General features: G+C 45.5%; 1 protein-coding gene across 1 annotated transcript; it reads right to left on the minus strand.

Annotated features, from left to right (window-relative positions):
* Positions 1-3,647: 3,647 nt before the first annotated feature.
* On the minus strand, positions 3,648-18,280 carry DDX18 (DEAD-box helicase 18). Its single transcript, XM_043488045.1, has 14 exons — positions 18,103-18,280; positions 15,869-16,426; positions 14,480-14,611; positions 12,948-13,083; positions 12,254-12,354; positions 11,935-12,134; positions 11,733-11,847; positions 9,763-9,902; positions 8,850-9,011; positions 8,358-8,510; positions 7,667-7,780; positions 6,280-6,336; positions 5,777-5,954; positions 3,648-5,325 (listed from the first exon to the last, which is right to left on the minus strand). Exons 1-14 carry the CDS (start codon positions 18,185-18,187, stop codon positions 5,183-5,185), a joined length of 2,274 nt encoding a protein of 757 aa, XP_043343980.1. The 5' UTR covers positions 18,188-18,280; the 3' UTR covers positions 3,648-5,182.
* Positions 18,281-18,493: the final 213 nt, after the last annotated feature.

Genomic DNA, 18,493 nt, shown 5'->3' on the forward strand with positions numbered 1-18,493 from the left:
AATTGCTTTAATGTCTGACTCTTCGTGAATCTATGGATCCCAGCCCACCAGGCTCCTCTGTTCATGGAATTCTCCAGTCAAGGATACTGGAGTGGCTTGCCATGCCCTCCTCAGGGATCTTCCCGACCCAGGGATCTAACCTTCCTGTCTTCTGTCTCCTGCATTGGCAGCGGGTTGTTTACCACTAGCGCCACCTGGGAAGTACAGATGCCCAATAAAGTGGATGGTGTTATTCTTGTTTTACAAATACTCTGAGCTGCTTCCTCTTTGCCTTTGCTTATGCGTTCATGTTACCTGGACACCTGGATTCCCCCTTCCTTCATCCCTTTTGCTCTAGGTAAATCCTCCTTCAAGACTCAACTCTGATGTCACACCTTCCCAAAGCTGCTCTGGATCACTTAACCCTTAGAGATGGTTATTTTCTCTGTATAGTACATTGTCCTGGTATTTATCTCATATCCCTCTCACAGTAAGCTTCTAGAAGGACATCAGCATCACCCCTATGCTCCTGGAGTTCTACCCTTACAAAGTGAAGTGAAAGTGAAGTTGCTCAGTCATGTCTGACTCTTGGCGACCTCACGGACCATAGTCTGCATGCAGACTCTTTACAGTCTGAACCACCAGGCAAGTTATAAAGTGAAAGTCATCAGTCATGTCTGACTCTTTGCAACCCCATGGACTGTAGTCTATGGAATTCTTCAGGCCAGAATACTGGAGTGGGTAGCCTTTCCCTTCTCCAGGATCTTCCCCACCCAGAGATTGAACCCACATTGCATGTGGATTCTTTACCAGCTGAGCCCCCAGGGAAGCCCAAGAATACTGGAGTGGGTAGCCTATCCCTTCTCCAGCAGATCTTCCCAATCTGGGAATGGAACCAGGGTCTCCTGCATTGCAGGCAGATTCTTTACCAGCTGAGCTACCTGGTCTAGTTATTACCTGGTTTACCCTTATTAGATGCTCAAATACAGGTTATCTGAACAAAGTTGAGACCACTGCTCGTGAGGTTTCTGATCTTTAAAATTTTTCCTCTATCACCCTGCGTGCTCAATCGCTAAAGTCGCGTTTGACTCTTTCCGACTCCACAGACTGCGGCCAGCCAGGCTCCTCTGTCCACGGGGATTTTCCAGGCCAGACGGCCCTGGTTAGGAACAGGGCTGCGAGCCACGCCTCCTGTGCCATCCGCCAGCCGCGCCCGCTCTGTCGGGGATCAAGGGCGCAGGCTCGCTGCTGTGTCCCGTCTGCATCTAGGACACTCGTGCCTACCCTGAGCAGGATGGAAGCCTGGCGAGTGGCCGTCCCCACTCTCTCCCGGGGTAGCGGTAGGGATCTCCCTATCGCCCTCTTCTGCCAATAAATTGAGGACGATCGATCCCGGGATCCGGCGCAGAGGAGTCGGCCGACTGAAGGCGCTCCCTGCTGGCGAGATGCGGACTCGCAGGAATTGTAGGACACCTCCCTAGCTTCACTGGCCCAAAGCATCCGAAAACATGACGTTTTCATCGTAGGCAGAGGGTGTAGGAAAGCAGGAAAGTCCGAGAAGACATTGTTTTGCTTCCGACCCATCCGACCCTTTTTCTGTTGTTCTCAGTTCAGGGATTGAACCCACGCTGTTTCCTGCATTGGCAGATGGGTTCTTGACCACTAGCCGCCTGGGAAGCCTTCCGGTTCATGCATAAATCATAGCCCTTCTGACTACAGGGGAGGCTTTTCTGCTTTCCAGTGGGAAGTGACCTCATGGACCACCTGACAACCCACAGGACATGCACGCTCTCTGCACACAGGCAGATCAGAGGACGGCCGGCCCCTCAAACAAATGAAGATGCTGGGTCCTAGAGGGGAGAATGGCCGTCTCCATGTGACATCTGTGTGAACACCAACCGACTGGATCCCAGCTGAATGGAGCACCGTCGGGGGACCTTGAGACTGCCTGGCTGGGGGAAGCATGGGGCCAATGCTGCTCTGCTGCCGCCTGCTGTGCTTTCCCAGGAGGCAGAGGCACAACGGCTTCTTACCAAGGAAGGCTTAGGTGTCTCCTTGGCCACCCTGCTTTGTGGATGGCTAAACACACTGACACCATTTCCTGTCGTGGGCATTTTTATTTTGCAAGATGATAGCATTACAAGGTTTAGCAAGATCGTGTATGTGCTTGTATTCTAGACTGGATGTTCCCACACCCAGTGTGCTGAGAATCACCGACTCCTCTGCTCTGCTTAATCTCCTGGGCACAGGGCAAGAAAAATCCTCAAATTCTCAGGGTTTCTTGTGCAGTACATTTCTTGTGTGGCATTTGGGAACTCATGTCCCAGAGCAAAAGTCTGTCGTCCATAGGTGGAGAATGTTCCAACACCTCTTTTTCAGCTGAAGTCCACCAGAACCCAAGGATGCAGAATTTCCAGGCTTAGAAATAGCTGGGGTATCTCTATGGATCTGCATCTGTCACATGACTTGGAAAACAATGTTACAATAGCTTATGACAACTTCTCTAGACCTCCAAGGCTCCTAAGAGCTCAGCCACATGCATCTGTGTCCTCCACAGGTTCTAGCACCTAGCAGGCTCTTAATTCATAAAGATTTACATTTATGAAGTCATTGTTCTACCAGGACACCCACTCTGAAGAGTAGCCTTGAAAACGGCACGAATCTACCTGATGGTTGTCTTAAGAAGGTATGACAGGACTGGAGCACGCCCCCAAACCTAGGTCTGATCAGAGTTCCAGGGGACCTGGACTGTCAAAAATCCTGTCTATTCTCCAAAAGGCCCAAGCTGGTTCAGGCTTTTCCGAGTCCTTGTGCCTACTGCCGTTGGGCAGCAGGCCTTTCGTGTAGGATTTACATACTGATAAAGACAGCCGACAGGCACTGAGCGCTTTATACGGGACCCCATCCTAGTACCTTACATGTTACTGCATTCGATTCGCACCACCTTACAAAGTAGGTTTTGGTACTTTCTTTGTTCTACTCATTTAATAGGCCCAGGAACGAGACAGAAGGGGAATTGGAATCCAGGCATTCTGGTTCCAGACTGGTTTTTGACCACTATGCATTTCTGAATAAACAAGATCCTTTTTAGTTTATTTGAATTCAGCTTGCACCTGGGCAGTTAAGACCAAAAGAAATCTAGAAATTCCAATAACAACATCACCCACAGCCTGGAGGACCCAAAGGTTCCTACTTGGATACAGCTTGGCTCCCGGCCTGTGCTGCCGGGCTTCACTGGCTAAAGAGGCCACTCAATCCTATTCGTCAAATTAATGGCCCTGCACAGGGGCATAAGGGGTCTTTGTGTGCAAATGGGCCTTGAGATTCTGCTGACTGGCTCCCTCCCATGGGAATCCTGGCCAGCAGGTGAGGTCTGGTTGTCTGGATGTCCCTAGGCTGGACTGGCCTTGTTCGCATAGTCTCATGTAGGACTCCCACCAAGTCCTGAGGTTAGCCATCACAGGAGTACGAAGAATCTTTCCACCTTCTGTTTATATGCTTTTCTCACAAATGGCAAGACCAGTGGACACCAGACACAACGTGACAAGGAGAGCCAGTCTGGGTTCTGGCTGTAACAAGGATCCTGTATCAAGGATGCCACTCCTGGCCTCCAGGACTCAAGTCCAAGCGGACCAAGCAAGGTGAAAGCAGTAATAAATGATACAAAGTTGATGTAATTGTTTAATGACACAGGAAAGTAATGTTATGAAACAAGACGGTTACAAATACTGGGTAGAGGATCACTTACTTCACTTTTGATAAAAAAAATTTAAAAGTATGTATACAAAACACTGGAAGATTAAGTATCAAAATATTAACAGTATTTACTTCTGTTCCAGTGATTAAATATTCTTCTCTGCTTTTGTGTACTTTTTGAAACATGATTATTTCTGAAACAAAGAAAAGTCACTGTAAAGAGAAACAGTTATCAGATGCCAGGAGTCCAGCAGTCAAGGTCAGGAGTTCAGCAATCAAGGTCTGCAGCCCAGCACATGTCCAGCAAGGGGGACAGTGGTCAAGCCCAGACGTGGGACAGCATCCTTCTTTTCCTACTGGAATGCTGTTTACCAGACTCTTCAACATTTAATATTCTTAGCACATTTAATAGGAATCTATGAATATTAACTGGTACAACAGCAAAATGATGCTAGCAACTTTGGTTTTAAATTACTACAAAATGTAATAACCATTTTGTAGTTATAAAACACACTAGAAATAAAACATCAAACACACCAGAAATTAAAAATGACTACAACAAAAAACCCCAACTGACTAAACCACTGACTTTGCTATTCTGTTGTGTGCTCATTTTCAGTTTTCACCATAAATCTATTTTCATTTCATGGATCTGGAAGAGGCAGTTTTTCTCAAAAAGATGCTTTTGCCTTCTAAATATTGTTGGAAGTATTTCGAGTTGGAAGGACTCACCAAAATTGAAACCACTTCAAAGAAACAAATTTGACTGAGGGGTGTCACCATTCTTTGTGCCTTAGTCTGCTAAGTTACCAAATGGAGAAGAGCAGAGACAAAATCTGGGATTTCCCCCAACCTACCCTCAATGTCAGGACTGCTAGGGGCGCTTTATTCAAGTAACAATGACAACGCATATTTCTTACTCCTGAAAAAGTAAAATGGAAAAAGGCTGCTTGTTTTAAAGTCTGGCGTATAAAAGCCCAGTGCTCCCTTAACTGAAGGTGCTTCTTAGGGATTTCCCAAAGCTCTCTGCCCTTTCACACAGCGAGATTTTCAGCAGGGGTCAAAAAACTGTTAAGGTCCAAGAAAAAACTGAAACCAAAAAAAATTGAGACAATTTTCTGCACCACCACCACCTGTCCAGTGTCCGGTCACCTGCCCTTGCTGGCAGGCTGAGACAGCAATCCAAGTCACAGAAAGCTTCAGACACTAGGAAGGCAAGGTACCAAAAGAATTACATTAAAACAGTAACAAGTTTGGGGGAAAAAAAAAGATTTACACTTAGAAACAGCCTATCATCACAAAAACTAGAAAGATGCCTTGCTTTGCTCTTGGGCAATCAAGACATCGCGACCTGTTTTATATCTCCAAAAAGGAGACTCACTGGAAACCTCAGTGCTGGTGACCCAAGTCAATTCATACTCGTTAGATGAGTCCAAATCCTAAATTAACACAAATTCCTTTCTTACAGTGAGAAAAAGAAAATCCGTTTCAGGACAAAGGTGTATCTTCAGTGAGAGAACTGCCTGCCGTCAGATGGCTTCCTGCTTATGTGTTTGAAGATCTTTGACTTCTCGACTTTCTTGGCTTTCTGGTAGCCAAATCCACCGCCACCGCCTCGCTTTCTAACTTTGCCGTCATTGCTGTTCACATCTAAAGGGGGTGTTAAGGAAATCCAGCAACACAAAGAGCCAGCTCCAAACCAGCACCCGGGGAGACGCGGGCAGCGGGGCACCAGGCCCACCCCCGCCCTGTCCCGCCACAGCATGAACACTGGAACCAGGAGTGGCCTCGTGACTGGGGGCTGAAACCAGCAGGTAGGGTTTTAAATCCAGTTAATACTTAACATATTACCACTTCCCTGGCTCTCTCTGCCACTCAAATTCCACTGTCCTTTTTTAACGCCGTAAACTGTCTCCTCTCTGCCGTCTGCACCCTGACCACCCCACGCGAGCGCTGGCGCGAGGTCAGTGACTGATCTGACCACCTGGGCCCAGGCCTCCGCCAGAGCACAAGCCAACCTGAGTGCCAAGCCCCAAAGCCCCCGGTCAGGCTTCTGGCCCATAGTTCCGGGACAAATTCATAACCACAGAGAAAAGGATACTCAAATCAACAAAAGGAGGCACCTTGAAGCCAAATGACAGAGCAACCTGAGGCAAATTTAAGTTATTAACATTGAAGATCTGTTTCAGGGAGTGGGAATCATAGGCTCGAATGTATGACTTATATGCTTCCTGGGCTGACTTATGAAGGAAGTAGTTCTTTTCAATCAGTTTTTCAAGCTGAAACAGAAAGAAATATTGACTTTAATACAAGAAAGCACAATTCATCTATAACATCTGTTCCAAAACACTTGCTCCAAGCTTTGTAGTATCTGCAAAATCAGGGTGCAGTGAGAATAATGACAAAATTCACGTAAGGTACAGACTGAAACCAGGCAGACAGTATGGGAATGTGCTCACCAGGAGCTAACCGCAGGAGACAGCAATGACCACTCAAGTCCAGACTTCCCACGTTACGGTAAGGGAGGCTTGGAGGAGAGTGACTGGCGATGAGACACTACAGAGGCGGGGCTGGGATGCCCCCCACCCTCCACCCCCCACATACCTGAGACTGAATGTCAGAAATTTTGGACCAGGAAAACTCAAATTCACTTAATGGAACCTAGAAAACAAAAGCATGCAGGTTAGTAAACCGGGTTGGTCTGATGCAGCTCATTAGTCACTGATGAGACGGAAGGGAAAAGGCTTGTGGAATTTCAATTTCGCGAGCCAGAGGCCTGTTTCCCTGTCTCCCAATGCCAACGGGCGAGGTGCACCCTCCCTCTCCCAATGCAAACTGACTGGAACTCTCCTCAAAGGAAAGGTGTGAAGCTGAAAGGGGCGGCGATGCACGGAAGCCTCTTCTCTAGATAAACCCCTCTGTAGATGCAACGTGGTGAAGCAGCCTTCAGCTTCTCGCTTACAGAGCCACCAGCTCTTCTCCCAGTGTTGGGAAAGCTGCCCCGACACCACGCTGCCCTGTGACTGGGGTTTCTGACCACCAGCTCCCATGGGAGGGATTTCTTACCAGTCGTCTCTTATGAGACAACTGGAAAAATGCCCATGCAGGTGCTGGGGAAAAAGAACAACCGCCTGAGTCTCAGGCCCTGCAGCCCTGGAGGGAGACAGGTGAGTGGGCAGACCACCTGATAAGCACCTGGGGTGGGGGCACGTGAAGCGGGGATGAGATCAGCAACGCCCTCCCAGAGGAACCAGGAACCAGGCAGCTAGAGAAAAGCTGCAAAGGCCGGATGGCAATTGCTAGGAACTGCTTCTCGTTGGGGTGAGGGAAAATACACCAGCAACATGTGCCAATGAGGCAAACGTCAGGAAAGACAAGGCCGGACAAGCGTTCACTTGTAACAGACAAGAGTTGGTAACAGACAGGCCGGAGTCAGGTGAGGTGGACCGAGACCAGAATCAGAGGAGCTGAAACAGAACCACTTTCCAAAACTGCAGACCGAGGAAGGTGATATGCAGGAGCCACGCTGGAGCTCGTGACAAAAGAGTGGATTCAGGGCTGAAGTTATCTTTCTGGTCAGAGATTACAGACAGTAAAGAGCTAGGCAGTCCCCAGGCAAGGACTGGGGCCCGGAAGAGGAAGGGGTAGGAGCGGATGGGCTCCCTGCAGCTGTGGGTGAGGTGAAGACAGGAGGGGCGCAGGAGCTGAGGAGGAGTCACAGGGCCGTGGGAGAGTGGGGACAGGGACGCCCCGAGTGACACAGGCTCAAGCACAGGGCTTTGTGGGTAGTTTTTGGCTCATATTTCCTGGATGAGACCCACAGAAACCTCATTTGCTAAACCGCTGCACCAACTGTCCTAACAGAATGGTGACAACTTGGAACCCCTTGGACACACCTAGAAACGGTGCGTGAGGCCGTGTGCAGCGGCAAACAATTCCTCTGGAGAGCAATCTGTCCCCGGTGTAAGGTTTTCCAAGTGAAGATCCTTACCTTGGATTGTTTCAGGTAGCGAAGGAAACCCAATTCTTCAGGGCGCAAAATGAGCAAGGCGTGCCCTCTTCCATTCAGGCCTCTGGCTGTTCTGCCCACACGGTGAATGTATTCCTTTGGTGGAGAGAGAAAACCTGAGCTAATACACTGGTCTGCACGGCAACCTTGGTGCTCCCAGAAGCTAGTGGGCCCCCATCCCTTCTGCAGGCGCCGTCCCCACAGAGACGTACCGAGGCCAAGGAGAGCCAGACAGGACGTTCACATTAATCCTATCATCTGTGAAATGACTAGGAAGTGGGCTTCAACTTCATTAGGGCTTTTGGAAATGGCTGACAACTTATATAATCTACCTTTTGTTGAAAATACCTAAAAAACCTTATTTTACTACATATACTAAAGAATGGCATCTATCTCCATAAGCACATTTTATTCTTCTGACATCTACTGATCTTAATAGGCTGCCCCAAGCAGGCGACATTCCTAAGTCAAGTCCCACTGACACCTCTCCAATCTCCTTGCACACACCCTCTCTGGTCCTGTGAAAGCCCTAGCACTGTGCGCATCGCCGAGATACTGCAGAGTTGCTGTGTGGCTGTATGCCAAAGTGGGACTGGGAGCGGCCTGAGGAACAGTCTGTGGGATGGGGTACCTCTCAGGGAACCTGGGGAGATAACCTAAGGATGCCAGTTACCTTGGGGTCATCTGGAGGGTCATACTGAACAATCCAGTCCACTTCAGGAATATCCAGCCCTCTAGCTGCCACGTCTGTACACAACAAGATCCCTGAGTCTGCATTGCAGAACTGGAAGAACGTGGTTGTACGCTTATTTTGTTTCTGCCTTCCCTAGAACCAAAACAAAACATCCATTGGAGGAGGAAATTTGAGAGCATTTGTGGGAGGTCTTGATGTAGAACCCCTAAACTGTGGAACTGCTACTTGCTTTACTTTAAGCTCACTACCTGGCTTATTTCCCCAAGCGATGGCATCTGTTCCTCATTACAGGTTCCCGCTCCCCGCCCCCCCAGCAAAGTTCCCTCCACACAACTGTTATTGTCCCATCAACTGTTATTGTCCAAACTACTCAGAACTATGTCTGAAGGTGAGAGCAATACCTCAATCTCCACAACCTACTTAACTTGGTAAGTGTAAGCTGTTTTTAATAAACTTATCATAACTACTTACATGAATGGCCAGGACAGGCAAATCGATGTAGTTCAGCAACTCATAGTGGTATTTCACGGACTTACAGGATGAAAAGAAGACCATTAGTTTCTTCTTCCGGTTCTTCTTAAGGAATGTAAAGAGCAGGAGGAATCTCTTTTCAGAAGGACAGACAACATATCCCTAAAAGAGGTTCAAGTGAACAGACACAAAATGATTGAATGGATACTTTCAACTTCATAAGCCAGTGTAACTGATGGAGAGCACAATTAACACGGCACATACGCTGCTAAGCCTCACCTATAGCAAAATTATTACCTTCATTATAGTAATGCAGTCCTAAAACAAGACTGATTTTAAATCTTTTGATTCCTTTTATTGGCTACAATCACTGGATACTAAATATTCTCCATATTTCTGAGACTACTGGTTATCAAGTTCTTGTAATCACAGTATACCAATACTTCTATTAATTGGAACCTTCTAAACATATCAATGACTCATCTTTAGAAGGTCCTTAATACAAGATCCCAAATAACCACAGCTGAAGTGCATTATCCTAAACAACATCCCAAAGCTAGGTGAATATTATCTGTAAAAACCAAATGACCAATGAAAGGTTTTTAAGCTAAATTGTTACAGGAAAGAAATATTTTACTCATCAAAAGACTCAATCTTAAAGTTCTATTTTTAATCAACCTGTTTTGGATCTTTGTCACCTCAGTTACATACTTGAAACCAGCCTCGCCACCTTCTAACTCACCTCACATCTTAGCCCAAGGTATTATTGAACAACAAAATGCATTTTACGCATATAAAATTGGTGGTATTATTATTAAGTTCATTAACCCATTTGCTTTTCAGAGGATCCTCCAAACACTTGCAGGGAAACACCAAAGGAAATCTTTAAAATGAAGGCACTGACAAAAAGTACCTGCTCAAGACCGTCTACAGTTGCATGAGCTTTGTCATCATCAACACCAACATACAAAGGCTCCTTTTTCAGAGAAATCCTCGCCAGGTCTTCAACTTTTCGAGTTTGTGTGGCAGAGAAGAGCATGGTCTGTCTGCGTGCTGAAACATATCCATATAAAAATAACCCAATTCTTTCAGGGAATTTTTAGAATTGCTTCACAACTAAAAACACTTTAAGGAGGACTTGCAGAAAAGAGAAACATGGTATCAGTGTAGACAGTAGGAGAGGAACAGCGAGGACAATTCTATGTTTATAGCTTTGACAACTAAGTTGAAATGGACAATTTCTGCTAAAGCTCACTTAAGACAGCTTACTTTCCGACTCATCTTTTACAAAATTTTAGCAAAGTGAATTCAGAAATATAAGCATCTATCAGAATTTAACATTTATTTCTGCTTTAAGAAACAGCAGACTAGGAACAACAGGGATCCTCCTCAGTCCTATACAGGGCATCTGGACGTGCGGCATCTACACCAAACTTAGTGCTGGGAGACCGAATGCTTTCCCACCTAAGGCCACGAGTGAGATAGAGCTGTGTTCTTTGGCCAGTTCTACTCAGGAGTACACTGGAGGGTCTGGCCAGTGCAATCAGACATGAAAACAATAAAGTGAAAAATTTTACCTCACATAAGGTATGAAAAAACCTGTACAGTGAAAACTCTGAAACACTTCTGAGAGAGATCAGGGAGCTGATAAACGGAGATCTACCTCATTCATGTGCTGAAGGACCCAACTTTATCTTCCACCAATGACTGGAGACTGACAAATATTCTCACATTCACACAGAAATGCAAAGGATGAGAACAGACTAAACAAATGAACAAAGTTGGAGGATTAACACTACCTAATTTCAAGACTTAACGGGAGGGACTGGGACTTCCATACTCTGCTGATGGGGATGTGAAATGTTACAAATTACCCAGTCACTCCATTCCTAGATAATCACACAACAGAAAAGGTGATATACGCCCATAAAAAGAGTTGTAGGTGGATGTTCATAGCAACCTTATATGTAACAGACCAAACCTGTTAACAACACAGTCACCCATCAACAGTTAAACGGGTAAACAAGTTGAGGCATATTTATACAACAGAACGCCAGGGAGGAACAAAGCGAAGAACTACTGAAAATGTAACGGCACAGACAAGTCACAGAATTTGCTGAGCACAAGAACAGACAAAAAGACAGGGATACCACATGATTCCACTCACACGAATCCCTGAGAAATGCAAACTGATCTACACTGGCAGAAAGCAGGCCAACGCCACCTGTGAGAGAGGAGACCTACGTGCAGTTGTTCTAAGTAGGGGAGGGTTGTTGCTACTGAGGGAGAGAGGGAAGGATCACAAAGGTGCATAAAGTAATCTTTGAGAGTTACGAGAATATTCACTGTATTGACTGTGGTGATGGCTTCAAGGTATAAACAGGACAAAATGTATTAAATCATATACTTAAAACATAATAGTCTTTATATGCTTTTACATGTAAAGATTATTATGTTAATTATCTCTCGATGAAGCAGTGAGAAACAAATCGTATAAGGCACTGAACCATAGTGTTATCATGGATATAAGCAGTTTATAAATGTTTCAAGTACTACAACCAAGGTACATACAACTTAAACGTAACGCAGAAGGCAACAAGTCGATGACTGCTGGAAGATGAGAGGCGGGGCGGCAGGGATGGACAGGAATGAGACATACGTTAAACTGTTAACCTTGCACTGTAAGCTTCAAACGGCAAAACCACTGCATTAAGTCACCAGTAAGATCGATGTATATATTGCAAACTACCTCTAAGGCTGACCGGCACAACTACTTCACTTGGTTAAATTACAATGCTGACATTAATAGGTTTCGTACAGGAAAAATTCTCAGCTGCTTCCAACAGCTACTCTGCAAACCACATGAAGATGCAACCCACTTACTTGGCAGAAGTTTGATGATTTGCTTTAATTCCTCTTCAAACCCAACATCCAAGATACGATCAGCCTCATCAATAACCAGACACTGGAGGTTTTTATACATGAACCCGGGGGTATTCTGACAAGACAAAGGACAGAACGGGACTGTCAGCTGCCGAGTGAGTCTCTCAGGCAGAAGACGGAGCGGCAAACAGTGTCCTCTCACCTGCATGTGGTCCAGGAGACGGCCTGGCGTGGCCACGATGATGTTGATCCCATTGGCAAGCTTCTGCGCCTCAGCAGACCTGTTACTGCCACCCATTATTAACCCATATGTGTGAACATGGTGGGTCATCAGCTCCTTAAGGACACCAAAAGTCTGCATGGCCAGTTCCCTAGTCGGTGAGAGAATAAGGACTCCTGTTCCTAGAAGCAAAACAGGACATATGGTCAAAGGCAAACTGTAGTTACCACCAGGAGTCCATCCACAGGCACGACAGACTTCTAGTTAGATTCGGACAGAGACAGTGGGCTCACAGGCTTACCATTCCTGGGCATGAACTTTAACTTAACAATGAGTTCAACTGCAGGGATGAGAAATGCCAGGGTTTTGCCACTGCCTGTTTTTGCAGCTGCTAGGAGATCCCTAAAAAATAAAAAGGAGAAACATTTGCTCTAGTCATTCAACAAATATTTACTGAATACCTACCATGGACTATCATACATGTTTCAGGTACTGAGGCTAGATCATAACAAGAAAATAGTCCCCACCTTCTCTATCACCAAAATCAATCATGTGGGTTAAACACTTAGAAATAACAATTGTGCTAAAAACAGAAGTGAACAATTTTCTCCAAACATCAATAAATAACCTAAAGCCTTTAATGAAGGTTAGATATATTATCCAACACAATGTGAGATCAATAGACCATACTGGTATTTTTTTCCCAAACTATTGGCACTAAAAACAGAGATACTGAGTGTGTGTATGTGTGTGGGCTCAGTCATGTCCAACTCTTTGCGACCCCATAGACTGTAGCCCACCCGGCTCCTTTATCCATGGGATTTCCCAGGCAAGAATACTAGGCTTGGGTTGCCATTTCCCTCTCCAAGGGATCTTCCCAACTCAGGGATCAAACCCGTATCTCTTCCATCTCCTGCATTGGTAGGTGAATTCCTTACCACTAGCGCCACTTGGGAAGCCCAGAACTAATGCCCAAACCTCAGTGTTAACCATACCTGCCTTCCAGAAGTGGTCTGACACTTTTATGTTGAATTTCAGTCATGTGTGTAAAGCCCATTTCTTTTATTGCCTTCAGAGTGTTCTCATTGACAAGATTAGTCAGAGAATCAAATGAAGTATCCTCAAAAGCTCCTAAACAGAAGACAGTTTATCATTAGCAAATTTACCTTCTCTGAATAGTTAATATTGCTAGTTTCCTAAATTAGTTTTGCTGATTGAAAACACTACTGGGTCGGTGTCAAGCTTAGAAGAGCTTCTTCCAATAAGAAAAGACTAAACACCAACCATTCCTATATAATAAGAAAAAGGCCTTATACTTGTTGCAAGTTTCTCCACTGCTAATGGCTGTGTAATCTAAAGCCTATATTGTAACAAAATAACAAAGAGTTGGAGAGGTGGTACAATCAAGGGACTTATGTAAAATAAAAATGCCAAGGTGGGGGTGCACTGGGGGAGAGGTGGTGGTGTGAGGTTGGCAGGGGCAAATTCAGAGAGAAATGAAATGTTTAAGAAACCTGAAATAAAGACAGAAAACACTCAGTATATAAACCGAGTATGAAGTCATCAAAATAGTAACTCTCACTCCAAAAGGACAACTGAGAAGAGCCGGACACGCCCCGGATGGTGAGAATGCGCCAACACGTCAGGTGTGCGGCGGTTCTCCAGGGGGGAAGGCGTCAGACCACCTGGGAGCTCCCGGCTCACGCCCCAGCTACAACCCAGGCGCTGGCAACGTGGGCACCACTGCCGTCCTGGGACGGGTAATTCTTTGCTGTGAGAGGCTGTCCCATTATAGGAGGTCCTGCAGCATCTCTGACTTCTACGCACTGGACCCTTGTCACCTGGTCCCATGGTTTACTGGGAAAGAGGAGGCTTACTGGGACAGGACTTTGAATGGAAAAACTGGGATGGGTCCCCCTACCTAGGAGGTAAAATTACCCTGCTTGAGAACCACTGCCGTGATAACCTTTGCAATTCTGATTATACAGGTTGGGTTGTGGGCTTCACTATTTTAATAAGCAAAAACCCCAAACCAAACAACTCAAGTAACTGCTAGATGTTTCTAGTTGGGAGCAATTGATTCTAAGCTCTTGACTCTACAGATAAAGAAACGGAGGTCAGAGGTGACCCTGGCACAAGCCCCTCAATGATGTTAACTCCATCCTCCTGTTAGGAATGGAGCCAGCATTAAACCTCTGGGCTGCAGACTTCCATGCTGACGATTTTCCTACTGTAACATGGAAAGTGTCAAACCAAAGAGAGAGAGAGAACCCAAGAGCTGTTTGCGTGCGTGGCAAATATTTAATGTTAGGGATACAGAGAAAGGAAAAACAGAGAAAGAAATAAGAACTGAAACACACAACGTGGAAGATAAAAAGCAGCATTTAGATACAAAACCACTTCTTGTCAGTACTTATTAATATATTTTTTTCCAGCTAAATTAAACACTACAACTGAACCTTTAAATCCTATAATCCAGGGAGGTGTGACATTTTAGAAATCTATCTGGAAAAACACTGATAATTACCTGTCAGTCCCAGGGGCAGGGTGGGCACTTCGCTGTCCTCATCCTCATCTGGCTTCTCCACACCGTTTTCTGTTTCTTCAGGAGCCTGAGCACCATCTTCAGCAGTGTCCTCAGCTTTTGCTTTTTTGGAATCTTTGGTTTAAAGGACAAATACCCCCCAATTTTTTAAAAACAAGAATACCAAATGAGATCATAAAATAAAAGATGTGTGATGCAAAAAAAAAAAAAAAAAGCATATTTTCAAAAGCTTAACACATTTTCAGTTTTAATTTCTGGGTGACAGAAACTGGCTGGCTGGTTCCTTGAATGTAAGTGGTAGGAGGAGAGAGGGAAGGTTTCCTAACTCTTCATTCTCAGCATATATTCACAACTTTCAAAACAGTCCCCTAAACTACCTTCCCAGTCCTACCTCCCATCATACTCTTAAATGTTCTACTTTGGGCCAAATAGGTTAATTCCATGCTGGGCTTTTAAAAATTCATGGCAGTTAGTGATGCTAGTTAGAACAGAATTGACCTAAACCAGAACCCAGGACTCTGTAACCCAAGACTGGTCTCTTCCTTGGATCTTATGACCACCTCTGTGGGAATCGGTCAGCTCTGTAGGACCCACACATTCAAAGGCCACGAATACTGTCAGCTGGACTTCAAGGCTTATGACTTCTCTTTCTGTTGAAACAATTCTTAAAGGTTATCAATAGGATTTAAATTTCCAGTCCTGAGAGTAGAACTATCACTTCCTCCAGCATACTCAGAACAAGAATCCTAAAGGCACTAACAATTTTAGAACAGGATTACAATTGCTTTAAATCAAAATTGTAATGTCTAATCCTCATGCTTTAGTCTCTGTCTTGTTTCACTTTTTGTTTAAGCAGTTTCTCATAATTTACAAATGCATTATAGTCTGTAGGCAGTAAAAAGAGAGCCACGCATGTTTAGAAAATCCAATGCATCTTTCCAGATGAAAACTTTATTTCAGACAAAAGGTGAATAGGACATGCTAACGCAGGTGTCAGCAAATGTTATCTATAAAGAACCAGATTTGTAAACACTTCAGGTTTCGCAGGCTGCATGGTCTCTGTCATCACAAAAGTCAAGTAAACACATGGGCATCACAGCACTCCAGTTAAGCTTTACTGCAGAAATGGGCAGAAGGCTGAACAGTCCGACCCTCCCCTGAAATCTCTGCCTGCTCACAGTTCAACTAAAATGCCTCTTCTTTCACTAAACTTATTCAGTCCAATGATCTTCTAAATGAAAGTACCCCTCTTCCCCCATCCTGGACATTCTATTCACTAGGGAATTAATGTTCCATTTATTCAGAGAAGAAAGGCAGAATGATAACTTGAAAAACTTAATGGCTTAAGTTAAAAAGAAAAAAAGTACATACCAGGCCCCGCATCATCCACTATTTTTCTCTTTTTCTTCTTCTTCTTCTTTTTTGATTCTGAATTGGGACACTGCATTGCTGCTTCTCCGCTGGTCAACGTGGTAGATTTCTTGGAGGCTTTCTTAACTTTGACATTTTCCCCTGTTTCTTTAGATACATCTCCATTTGGGGTTTCTGACATGCTTGTATTTACAGACTCTTTCATGGATTTTTTAACTTTGACAGTTTCCATGGCTTCCTTGGATAGGTCTCCATTGTTGGCTTCTGACAAGTTTGCATTCATAGACTGTTTTCGGGACTTTTTTACTTTTCCACCTACTCCTGCTTCTTCAGATATGTCTCCATTTTGGGCTTCTGACAACCCAGCACTCATAGGTTGTTTCAGGGATTTTTTAACTTTTCTGCTTCCTACTGTTTGTTTAGCTATATCTCCATTTTGGGCTTCTGACAAGCCCACATTCACAGACTGCTTTAGGGACTTTTTAACTTTTCCATCTCCGACTGTTTCTTCAGACACATCTCCATTTTGAATTTCCGACAGGCTCACAGCTGAGGCACCTGTTTAAAAACAGAAAACATTGTGACAAAGGAGAGGCTTGCTTAGAAACCCTGGAATCCCTAACGAAATGCCGTGGCTTCCAGTACTGAAATGATCTAGCTTTTACTTCCCTGTTATGAACATTAAAATGAGTTCCAATTTTACAGTATTTCACTGCAGGACAAGTAAATTAAAAACAGGGAGAGAATGCGGCATTGATTTTTTAACTTCAGAAAACCACCTCTCTGTTCATAAGGAGTTAAAAGTCTTAAACAAGAAACCTATGGGGCCAAACAATGGTATTTACAAAACATACCTATTAGGTATTTGATAATTCTACTTTCTTAGATGTCAGTGAATTGAAAATTCTGTCGATGAAACTACTTATTTGCCTTGATATTTATTGTATTTAAATGCCTAACAATGTTTTACAAGTTTCTATTTATACACTGACAAAGTACCATCTTTTGTTACCTTAAACTACCAAGAAGAAGTCAGCAATGCTATGTTATTCCATAGGAAATGTAAACATTAGGGAACTTCAAAAACATTCCTAAAATTCACACACTTGTTCCCTCCTCCAGGATTTCTTTCAATCAACTAATCTCTGTAGAAAACCAACTAGTGTAAGGCAGTATGCCTCCAACATTGCCCTAGGGGGTCTTAAGTCTAATAGGGCAGAGGTCCTCAACCTCTGGGATCTAATGTCTGATGATCTGAGGTGGGAGCTGATATAACAATAACAGAAATAAAGTGCACAATAAATGTAATTCGGGCTTGAATCATCCGGACCGCCAGCCTCCGCCCGCCCCCCCCCCCGACCCCCCGCCCCGTGAAAAGTTGTCTCTCATGAAACCAGTCCCTGGTGCCAAAAAGGTTAGGGACCGCTGTTATACAGGACCTAAAAAGGCTAACATAACTAACTTCAGGATGTCTGCGCCACCGTAAGAAAGTTAGGACTGCAACCGAGGTAGGTAAAGAAAAGTGACATTCAGGTAAAATGCTTTTCAATAGTCTTTGTTCTAGACACAAATACGCAGAAGCTCCTAAGAAATGTGTAACTTGAAGTTAGGGAAGACGGGAAGACAGGGCAGGAGCAAATGCATCACGCCTATGACCGTGCATGAGACACTTTAGGAGATGAACTTCCGCAGGAGTCGAGATAGAGTGCAGGTAGGTAGGCGAAAACAAAGGTACCAAGTATGTCCGTGAAATGAGTGACACCCAGCTTGTTTTGAAACGATACACACACGAGATAGACGATGTGACAGGAAGATGCGCGGGGATGAGAAAGTCCCACGTGTCTGCTGGGAGATGGGGGTTGGCGATGAGGTGGACCCTAGAGGTCGTGAAGGAGTCGGAATAGGGACGGTGAAAGTGGGGCAGCCTGGTTCAGCTGGAAGCACAGCTGGAAAGAAAATCAACCGGGGTCCTATCCGCGTTCTGAAAGGAGAAACTGCTGTTGAAAGGTCAGGGGCAGATCTGGGGCAACGCGGCGTCGGCACCTGCGCTGGGCCCGAACGGAGGCTGCCCCGGGCTGCCTGTCCCCGCTCCCCAAGCACGCGCGCTCTGGGGGAAGCTGCCAGCGCCACAGCGGGGCTGTAGTCACCAGCGCCGCTCGGTGCCGTGCCGCGCCTCGGCCCACGTGCCGGCTAGCTCCGCAGCCCGGGCCGCCGAGAGGTTCAGCGCATCTCACCCTGGAGCTTTAGGTTTCGTTGTCGCAATTTGAGGTTCCGCTTCTCGATCTTCTTGCGTAAAAGTTTCATCGGTAAATGAGACATGTTGCCGGTAAAGTGCCTTCAACGCGGCGCCACAGCCCAGCTTTTCGGCTCTCCCAAGTGACGTTAGTTCCTCTAGAGTCACACGTGCGCAGTGCGGCCAGCCGGAAATGCGTCATGGGAGCACCCCTGGTGCGTAGAGGAAATGGGTCCCGGGTGGAAATGCTTCCGGGCGCGCGGGCTGTCCTACACTTGTGGAGAAAGGATTCTATGCGGCGCCCTCTCGGGGAAAGGAGGCGCTGCCCGGCACGGGGTTCCCATTGTATCCGAGCCAGTAGCGCGCACCCCGGTTACTTGGTTTTGTTTGAG

This window comes from Cervus canadensis, chromosome 15, assembly GCF_019320065.1.
Source record: "Cervus canadensis isolate Bull #8, Minnesota chromosome 15, ASM1932006v1, whole genome shotgun sequence".
NCBI classification, from domain to species: Eukaryota; Metazoa; Chordata; class Mammalia; order Artiodactyla; family Cervidae; genus Cervus; species Cervus canadensis.